This window comes from Lates calcarifer, linkage group LG15 (genome assembly GCF_001640805.2).
Source record: "Lates calcarifer isolate ASB-BC8 linkage group LG15, TLL_Latcal_v3, whole genome shotgun sequence".
Classification (NCBI taxonomy): Eukaryota; Metazoa; Chordata; class Actinopteri; family Centropomidae; genus Lates; species Lates calcarifer.
The window spans coordinates 22,256,779-22,267,753 of NC_066847.1; the positions used below are offsets into that span (position 1 = coordinate 22,256,779).

The 10,975-nt window shown below is 40.4% G+C and overlaps 1 protein-coding gene across 1 annotated transcript; it reads right to left on the reverse strand.

The window, feature by feature from the left end:
* Positions 1-5,953: 5,953 nt before the first annotated feature.
* Positions 5,954-10,449, reverse strand: si:ch211-254p10.2 (solute carrier family 40 member 1). The gene is made up of 8 exons (XM_051076263.1): positions 10,040-10,449; positions 9,880-9,947; positions 9,557-9,716; positions 9,126-9,241; positions 8,789-8,915; positions 8,351-8,593; positions 6,936-7,652; positions 5,954-6,327 (listed from the first exon to the last, which is right to left on the reverse strand). The coding sequence occupies exons 1-8, from the start codon at positions 10,140-10,142 to the stop codon at positions 6,068-6,070; spliced, it is 1,794 nt and encodes a 597-aa protein (XP_050932220.1). The 5' UTR covers positions 10,143-10,449; the 3' UTR covers positions 5,954-6,067.
* Positions 10,450-10,975: the final 526 nt, after the last annotated feature.

Genomic DNA, 10,975 nt, shown 5'->3' on the forward strand with positions numbered 1-10,975 from the left:
GTGCTTATTTTTTCAGACAAACAGTAATTCATTTATCAACTTCAACTACACTAATGTGGTTCATTTACTCGATAAAGTAATAAATAATGAAAACAATCATAGTTGTACCCCTAATACCAGCTATTTCTTTTTCTAACTCTGTAAGTGCAGTTGAGCCTTAAAAGCTCTCTGTGGAGTTTGTCAGCACTTGTGCTGCTGTGGAGCAGTATTTTGTTAAGCTGGTCTACAAGCACAAAGTATCTGTTTTTACTCAGATCAGAGTTGTCAGACGCTTCCTAATTAAATGAAGCTTGTCAGTTGCTTAGTGTATGTGCAGAGGGAATAGCATGATCCTACGTGTATTGACCAAGGTAAAGCAAGGACATTAATTCCTCATATGAACACTTTATCTATTATCATTATGTCTTTTTTCCTCCTCTGTCAGCAGTGTGATGCTTGACTGGGTCCTTGCAAAGCCATTCAATTGTGCTGCTGTTGCAAACTGCTGATACAGCAAACTGCTGAATGAGAAAAGGTCCCCATCTCTAGGTGCTGTTTCTCTTTCATGTGAGGTGAGCCCCATCATTTCACTGTGCTCTTTTGTTCTTAGGAAGTAATGGATTGGGAAGATGCCCATTGTCCTCATATACAAAATATATCTTTAAAAGATATCAGACTAATACTATAGTCAGATAATACTGACTATAGTATTGAATACTTCAGTCAGATAATTTCACCCCTCAACTCTTCACTGGAACTTGATAATTTTAGCTGGGGTCTCTATATTCAGAATGAGCTGATCAATCATTCCTCATCAGCTGCGATTTCACTGACTTAATTAAAGGAGCAGCTACTCTTAAAATCATCCTAAGCTCACTGGTTACACAAAAGTGGCTTTTCCTGATTGAGAAAAGAAACTCATTTTTCCACATTCTTTTAACCATTCTAGATAGTAAACTGGACCTATGTACTGTATGTTACTGGCTTCTGCTAATATGTTATTCTATACCATTTCTCTGTGAAGGAAACTAAGGAAGTCATTGGCCCTCAATATCTAAAAACAACCTTGTCTTCCTTCCTTCTCCTCCCCAGCCAGGAGGACAACTCCAGCTTTAATGTGCTACCACTGACCCAGTTTCTCAAGTAAATGAATTGCAAAGTGAGAATGCCTAAAGTCAGATTTGTTAGCGAGCTTGCTCTAATATAGTTTTTAACCAGGGACTACCATGACAACCGTGGGAGGCTCACTGTTACTATAGACCTGCAGCACTGCAAAAGACTGAAAAAGTGATGAAACTCCGTTGAGCTTGTTACAGTATCCCCTCTCCAAAGTAATACCCAGTCAAGTACAGAAATTCAACAGCTGCACAATGGCATAAAAAATTCAAAAAGATACCAAACAAAAGAAACAGTGACATTACCACATAGTGTAGGAATGAGGAATGTAATCTGTGTTTTCTGCATTAATGTCTTTACTGTGTTTTGCAGGCACAAATCAAAAATACGCAAGAAAAATGGGATCACTGATGGCGTTCTGTTCAACATGGAGGCAAATTTGTTGAGACAAGTTGGAGACATGGGGCATTAAAGGACGATAGAAACATTGTACTAGCTCCTACACCTCTGAGTAAGAGCAGGGTATCTATTTTTCTGACAGGTAATGAGGCAAAAATGAGGCACTGACTCAACAGAGACTTTTCTATCCAGCTGGAATGAAGAATATTCCATCTACCACACCACTAAAAATATTTTAACCAATTTTCAGTAAATATACAGTATATACAGCTGGAAGTGACACACACTCACTGGCAGTAAAGTACACCTACCAAAAACTAATGTAGTCTAATATAACAGCTCTATAATTCATATTTTCATGAAGGTTATAATGTGCTGTTTTTGTTGAGACTTACGGGCTGCAACGTTATGACTGAGCAATTTGCCAATTATTTTCTCTTTAATCGTTTTGCGTGGGAAATGTAAAATGTCATTTCTCAGAAGCCGCAGCAGTGTCTCTAATTTGCCTGTTTTGTCTGACCAACTGCCTAAAACCTCAGGATATTGCATCTATCGGCTTTTGACAAAGAATAACAGCAAATCGCATTTTCCGTTGATCGACTTATTGATTAATCGACACGGCTTGCGGCTCTGCTTACCTTTGTGGTCGTTTGGAGGCTGTAGTTTGTTGTTTCTATTGAATCATACCTGTTTCACTTACAGCTAATATTCTGTTCAACTCAAAATAAAACATGAAAAATAACTGAATAATATGGCAAGAGGTAATAATGGATCTCATGATAAATTGATGACGCGGCGGTTGATCTATCACGTCTGTAATACACCTGTGAGCTGACTGACCAATCAAACCCAAGGAAAGACCTGTCACTTCCGGCTACCACCTTTGCAAAGGGCGATAAAAATCTTCAACCATGGATTAGTTTCCCCATGTAGATAGATGAGCAGTTGAGGAACCTCGAAATGTCTTCGTGAATGAATCAGTTGGTAAGTGTTGTCAACCTGCTTTCTCTGCAGAAAGTCATTAGCTCCGTAACTGCACTGTGGCTGATGTTTAGCTAATGTTTTGCTAGCGGCATGTGTGTGTGTGTAAAATATGCAAAACAGAAATGAAAAGGATACAAACAATCTCACAAAATAAACCGCGCCTACAAAAACAAACCTAGTCAATTACTTAATTATTTTAGATTTGTATGGATAATTTACATTTGTCTTGCATTAGGTCGTTGAGACCTTTATCTGTTGCTGTTGAGATTTCCTCCATTATAATAATATTCAAATAGAGGAAAGCCCATCATCTTGCCGGGTAGGTGGGTTTTACTTTGAAAATTTAACTAATAATAATACATGGGCAAACTGAGGCTTTGTCAAAACCAATCTGGCACTTTGTTGCTTTTTTGCTCCAAAGCAAAAAGTCATTAAAGTGCTGTAAGCAATGTTAGGACAGCTTTACTTTCTGATTGGATCAACAGATTCTGACAGCAGAGATCATTTACACAGCCCCTTAGATTGTTTTTATTCATTTATTATTCACCAATGCAGGTGCATTTTTCTAGTGGAATTTTGTTCATTGCCACTTTGGCTTTATTTAGAATCCTCTCTGTGACCTTCATAATTCATAACAACTGAAAAAGGAGACATCAGCAGATGTTAATGTAACATTCAGCATGCTTTTTATTTCTTCTCAGCTCAATGGGGTTCTTATTGGCTGCACTAAACAAACTGACCCCTGTGAAGTAGCTCAGGGCAAAAGTGAATGACTGATTGGCTTTTACTAATTCTTTCTCAAGCTCAGTATTTGTCAGGTCTGCAGCAGTGTGTACTGCTTCCAGTAAAACAGCTTCCCAACAGTGAGTACAACAACAGCTCTTCTTGGCTAGTTGCCTTTACCAGCCTACTCAGGGCTTATGTACATTGCCAAGGTAACTACACACTACCACTGACTGTGATGGAAGCATCACAAGCTTAATTTGGTGGAACAAATTAGAGATTTATAATGGTGGCAGGAGCTGGTGATTAATATCATCATCTTCATGGAGTGGAAATAGCATATAAAGATATGAGAAGCTTCTAATGACCACATGAAGTCAGATGCACAGTGCTGCTAATGTAAATTGAGTACCAGTGGTAACCCAGTATGTAAGAACTCTTTTGTTCCTTTGCACAGTGGCAATATTGCAGATGCACATCATTTCTTGGTTTCCTGTACTCGTGTGCTGTATTGATGTTTAATTCTACTGGTGCACCAGTATGTAGAAAATATGACTAAAGTGAACTTACACTGTGGAGATATTGCACATTGCAGATCTGCAGATTGGATTTCTATGTCCTTCAGTTCTGGATGAATTCCGTCTTGAAAACTCAGGACTTTAGATGGTTGATATATAACATTATTCCACTCCATTAATCTATCCACGCTCATGTTTCCTGATTTGTTCTCATCTGGATCATTGTCAAAAGTATTCTATTCTTGAATGGTTCTGACAGTTTCTACAAAATCTTATGGTTTAGATACAGTCTTGAGATACTGTGTGTGGTATTAGTTCACCAAGGCCTAAAGCTTTCCTGTATTGGTGTAGTGATGACCATTTAATATGACATTGACCTCTAGTGGCCACAAAAAGCAATTACATTTGCATTTGGCTCTTCCCTGGCTGTGATATGTAAATATCCTCAGCATTTATATACTGTGTAAATATTTTCTATCTCCTCCTTGCAGCTGTCCTTTTCTTGTAGCCTCCCCTTTATACTTCAGATGTTTCTGTCAAGAACCACGATAGCATTCTATGTGCTACGGCTTAATTCTGACTAATGAATTTACTCTACCTGTGGTACTATATCTCAGGTTGTGTAAGCTCTCTGATAGTTAGACTGCAGCTTAAAGGCAAGTTGAAGCAAAATCTCAAATAGCCCCATGGAAGTAGTTGTATGGATTCTGTAAATTTATACATCAAATATTTAGAGTTCACAAGGGACAGACAGTATTGAACCATGTGTCTTACCCTTCTCATTGGACTGATTCCAGTAGGGTGCAGTAACATCAACATGTGAAGGTTGAAGTGATGACTTTAAGTATCAGGCTGTGACTGAATAGGGCCAAATACAGCTGCAATGTCAACAATGACATTTTGCAGTATATTTAGATGACTTTGTAGAAAGTTGTCTAGAGTAGCAATTTATAATATATGGTAAATATGTATTTGTTGATTGTTCTGTTCAGACAACTTGAGGCCAAATCCTCTTCAGTCATCTTTATTATCATAATAGTCAGTCTGAAAAATAAGGACAACATACAATACAGAAATTTCACAGGAAAATTATACAAATATATTGAGATGTGTTGCTGGTTGTATGACAAAAGGTTAAACTTTGATGTTGTTTCCACTGTACATGAAGGAAATATGAAAACATACAGTAGCTGAGAGTAATTCCCAAGTCATATTCCCAACAGTGTTCTTGTTCTTAGTTGAGGTAAGGTAAAGTTTAGTTCATCAGAACTACAAAAGAATGAAGCAAAATGTAATACAGTACTGCCATTAGCAGTGATCGACATTTGCTATCAACACATTATCACTGATTTCAAACATGTCACAAAATGAAGATTGCTTTCCTCTTGGATTTCTATAAAACTATTAATATCACTCTTTATATGGGAAGGAAAGAAAGTTTTGAAACTATTTTTATTTCTCTAAGTACACAAGCAATTAGAATAAAATAGTTTGTATTGAAGTTTGACTAAAGTACATGGTGTGCTGTGATCTTCTTTTGTTGTTGTAGTTCATAAGCCAGGTTTGCATGCATAAAAGAAAGGCAAATGTTTGCTTGATTCATCCACAGAGAAACAAACCAGGGGAAGGAAATACTCTGTCCTTTCACTTCTGTCCATTTAAAAAGGGGCTGCCTTTCTGATTTTTTTTAAAATCAAACAATCTCACATCGAGTTCCCTTTACGTTCCTTTCTGGACATCCTGGAATATTTCCAAGTGGACGGATCAGTAACATCGACGCCACTTGTAAAAATACTGTCTTGTCTTGTTTGTATTGTCATATATCACTGCTAAGTTTTCCTCACAACGTCAGTTCTTAACTGAGTGAAGGTTATAAAAATCTCTCCATCCATCCACCCTCCCATCCAAAAAGCTATGTAAGTTAACAGGCTTGTTTGATGAAAGTCTTGCAGTAACCCTACAGGCTTTGCAAAGGTGTGTGCTGGTGCCTTAGCTGTTACCTTTGCGTCCTGTTGTACGTTAGATTAGGACATTTCCACCTGGAGGTACCATTGCTGCATTTATTGTAGCCACCTCAACGTATGTACACGAAGGGAGAGCGTGTCTCCCACTCTACTTCACCTGAGTTCTTGTTTGCTGCTGTGGCGCGTGGCCCCCGCAGGGAGAAAGCGACTGAGGTGGGACAGGCACTTTGCTGTGTTGTGCTGAAATGAATGGCTACGTCGGGAGTGGAGTGTTGCAATAAGATTGCTGAAGGAACAGGAGGGAGACATTCATTTCACAGGTGCAGAGTGGAGTCAGTGCTGGTGAACATCTCATGCTTGGATGTGTGGGCCACGTCTGCTCCTTTATGTGTCGAGGCGGCGTTTTCTCTTGGCTTTGTGCGCATACAGGAAGTACATAGTGTGCCCGGTGGTGATGAATAATACAGAAATGATAACGAGGATGCCAAAGTGCTGTGGTTGTGGAGCGGAGATGACCATGATGAAGTGAAGTAGATCCATTAGGTAATTCATAGAGCTCTGCACCCCGTTTACCACGCCCCTCTCAGACTCACAGATGTTCTCCTGCAGGAGCTGGGTCACTGTCAGGTCGAAGGACCAGAGACCTAAAACGCAGATGTCATTGGAGCTTAAAAGTTAACCTGGCCATTTAATTTGCCAATAGTCAATACAGCGGGTCATTTATTCAGCCCTTCACATAAATATTTACTTGATGGGAGTAGTTAACGAGAACCCAATAGTTACTGGATTTCTTCCAGGCTGACACAGATACAGATATTTTTATATGAGTCCCTAACTTATGATTATTAAATATGCTAACTGGGTGCATCCTGGTGGCCCACTGACTATGCTGTATACCACATACTGACATTGCAGCTGCACTATTGATTATCAATATAAGGTTAAAATGCAAAAAATACAAAGAAATACTATAATTGTGACCAGTATATGTACTGAGTGGGAGATTTTGCAGCTTTCTTACAGTGCTCTCTGATGGATAGACTATGCAACAGTAACACTTTCTAAACCTTAGTCATATCTTTGGCATTTTTGTACTGCAGTTTCTTATGTATAGCTCAACATAGTTAGCAGTATATTTGTGTCTGCTATGCCCATTGACAATCATCAGTATTGCCAGATGCTCATATTTAAGTACCCTTTTCACTTTTGGTGTCTGTTGAATCCAGTCAGCTTTAGATGTCTGTTTACTCACCGATGCGTGCTGTGATGACGCCCAAGAACAGCAGGATAATGGAGATGTAGGACTCTGGCGCTGTGCCAGAGGGCACGTTGTCAAAAAGCACAGTGTTGTTGGTCCAATGAATGGAGGAGCGGTCGGGGAGCAGTGGCTGATTGCTGCCTCCCCTCAGAGGGTAAGTGTGTTTTTGCCTTTGGCTCACCATCCCTCCAAGCTCGGCAGAGGAGTTGGAGGTAAAGTAGGGCATCAGCAAGCTAAGATCCATCGGGCTGCCAGGGGCAAACACGGAGCACACACACAGCAGCAAGCAGCCCAGGTGGAGGCAGCTTGAGATGATGCCTGTGTTAACCAGGCCATAGGTCTTCCTCAGTCTGGTGAACATCACGGTGCCCATCAGGCCTGTGATAGCTGATACACCCATCAGTAGACTAAGGAGAGAGCCGCTAATACCTTGAGTGTAGGCATAGCCAGTGGTGATGCAGTCGAAGCCCAGTACTGTGGTGTAGAGGAAAGCCAGACCCATTCCTGCCAGGAAGACTGGCTGGCGATAGTAGGCCCTCCAGCCGTCCTTACAGGTGCTCACCAACCAGCGGAACCTCCGGAAACACAGCGGCAGGTCTGTAATTTCTTTGAGGTGCAGGCTTGTGTTGCAGTTGCCTTCTGTCAGAGGTTGAGGTTGTGCAACGTTTTCTTCCCCCGATGTGCGAGAGAGAGCAATTTCATCCATCACCTCTGTCAATCAATTTTAAATGCACAAGACTCAGTTGGTGTTCTCCATCCTCTCTGCTCAGCTTCATATCCTATTACTATCCACACCATATGTCAAATACGCACCATCTACACTAATGAGGACTGTGGCAGTTGGGTGCTGTACACAAATTGTGTGAAATAATGAATGATTTTCAAAGTGGAGCTTGATCATTTTTATTCTATAATGACTTCAGTCCATTTAATGTGATTGTAGAAAATTAAAGAAATGACTCATTAAGCCCATTGTAGAAGATAGTTCTAGGCTAATTAAAGTATATCATAATTCAGCAGTCTTAATATCACAATCTAGAAAACTGTAATGTTAAAAAAAATGAAATTACACATAATTTTTCTGATGTCATTTCAAAGAATTGCAAATTTAGTGTGACTGTCATCATTCCCTTAAACAACATGAAACATCTTTGACACAAATCTCAGTCCTGCCACCAAAGAACTGTTTTAAAAATTTGATTGAATTCTTAAGTTTAAATTTGAACTTGTATTTGAACGTATTTGCTGTATATTGTCTCTACATTGCCAACTACAGGCAGTTAGCTATTAGTACATGCATGTGCTGCAGCCCTTTAAGCAAAATCTAATTTTATTTGAATGTTAAAATCAAGGACTACAAAGATCAATATGATCTGTGATGAAAAAATATGTGTCCATACCTTGTGGACTTCTCTCCATTCTCTGCAGATACACCTGATCCTCCTCCACCACTGGCGGTTTGACTGAAAGAGCAGGGACGATGCGGTACACCCGTGACAAGAAGAAGAACTCCACAATTAGAGACACAAGGTTCCAGCCCAGGATGAAGCCACAGCCAACTACATTGGAGGCCAGGGTCATGACCTGTCCCACTGCTAGTGGGGCCAGGATGTTAGTCACCTGATCTATCCGCCTCATGGTTGCATTCATCCCTTTTGTTAGGATCAAAGACACAGAGGTTAATGAGCTTCCACTAGAGGACTTTTTTTTAGCAAGAGCAGAAGCGGACCAGCATCTGATATTTCTCTGCGATTCAAATATTTATCAAGCGTAAACAGTAATGCAAGCCCATGACAAACATGGAATACAAACCAACATGTGCATAAACAGAGAGCGAATCCCCTCACCAGCTAGGTGTCCTCGGTTGTAGCCTGTGATAACCACAATCCAGTCCCTCTGAATGGCAATGGTCAGCGCTGTGCTTGCAAGGTTTGCCACATCTGCCAGGACGATCACCACCGTATAACAAACCACCTTGTGTGAGTTTTGCGATGCAACATGTTACTATGACAGCACAGAGTAGCCACAAGCTCAGAAGCAGACACAACAGGGACACAGGACAGAGGGAACAACAGCAGCAATAACTCCTCTGTGTGACAATCATGGTGAGTATCCTGTTTGCAGATCAACACAATATCAAGTTATGAAATGTAATTATCAGGCAGATGTGTAGTGTCTACTCACAGTAAGCCATCCATCCCAAATCTGTTCAATCCTTTGCTTATATGAGAACACCAACATGAGCACAATGCTACATACTGTCACTGAGATGTTCTGAATGAAAAGAGATGCATGTGCAACTAAAACAGAAGACAGAAAAAGCAGTTTTAGAGTCTCAGGCTCAGAACATGGATAATATATTTTGTAAAAAAGCATGTGCGCCTTGACAGATATGAGTCAGTGGCTGTGAATCTTGTGCCTGGAGTCCTGCTGGTGTTGAGTCTAGCTATCAAATCAGGGACTGATTTACACTTGAGACACCAAGGGGAATACAATTTACCACTCAGTGGGATAGGAAACCAGCACACTCCTGGGCCCAAGATTGAAATCCACTGATGTACATCTCCGTTCTGAATGCTAAAGGTTTCAAACGTGTGTGAAATTGTCGTGCGCACCTTTATTCCTGGGATTGCGATCAACCCAGTCTCCAATCAAAGCCCCAAGCAGGAGCACTGACCCAGCCACTACCAATCCAAACACTGCAGTCAACAGCAGGTTACGGCCGTACAGCTCAATCAGGAACACAGAGATAGCAAAGTGCCACATGCGGTCACCCTGTTTAACGCGACATCAAAGGTCATCGTTATGTGCTGATTTGAAAGAGGCTGTCTGTATGTTGTCACACAGTTTACAGTAAGTAAACTACATTGCAGTTATTTACATTTTGATGTCTTATCTATTGCTCCAGGAATCTGTTTCTTCAGGAAATGATTCTTACCCACATTGACAACGCTCCACTGACATAGATGAGAAACTTGGGACCCTTGAGGTAGATAAGAGCTGAACCTTATGAGGAAATGCATGAAAGTCAAATAAGCACACATTATATTTGCAGCACACATTGCACAAAATCCAGCTGAATTTTAAGTTGAGTTAACCTGGTATACTCCTGGCTTTTTTGGCTCTCGCATCCCTGATGTCGTCGGACTCAAACTCGACCACGACCCCGCCGCACTGAGGGGCATCTGCTCGCTGGGACATCGCCTAGAGTAGTTCCAAAAAACTGTTGAACTTGTTGCGCTGTTGTTCCACTGTTGTCAGTTCAGTGTTACAGTACAGTAGGTCACAGCATTCAGTCACTTACATATTTTGAAAAGACAGTTGAGGTTGCTATTGATGACTACAAGAATGTTTATACCACTTAAAGGATTACTATCTACTTAGCAACATACTACAAAGCTAATCTAGAACAACACCAAAATCAACATATGAGAGTACTGTAGTAACTAATCAAATACACATTTTATATCTCTTAACCAGCAACTTAATGCAACAAAATTGGAACAGCCTGTCCTTTTGAACTCAATAAACTGCTTCAGCCTTCTCTGTGTGATTGCAGTGCTATAATATTATCAAGTGCACCACATCTAATTTAATCAGTCATACAGTATTAATAAATAATGGCTGCAATGTGTCAGTAAGTCATATTATGAAGCAGGAAAATATAAAACAGTAAGATTTTGCCAGGTAAATAGATATGGCAATACTGAAAGTAGCATTAGTGTGACACCTTCCATAGCTCTATAAATGCAGTCTCAAACTGACAATGATTAAAGCGCTCATAAGTCAGTGCAGGGTCAGTCGTCACCTTTGTTCTGATGTTACGCTCAATCCTTGCAGTTGTTCCTCGTTGATGTATCTTGTGCCATGTATCCTACATTGGGATGCGAGCCTTATCCTGAGAGCTGGAATTCAAGCTGTAGTAGTTTGAATGGCTTAATAACATCACAGTGTTTCAAGTGCACCATTGTATGAAAGTGCCAGAAAAGCAGAACAGGCAGAGGGACAACAAAGGCAGCCAGCATATTCCAAAG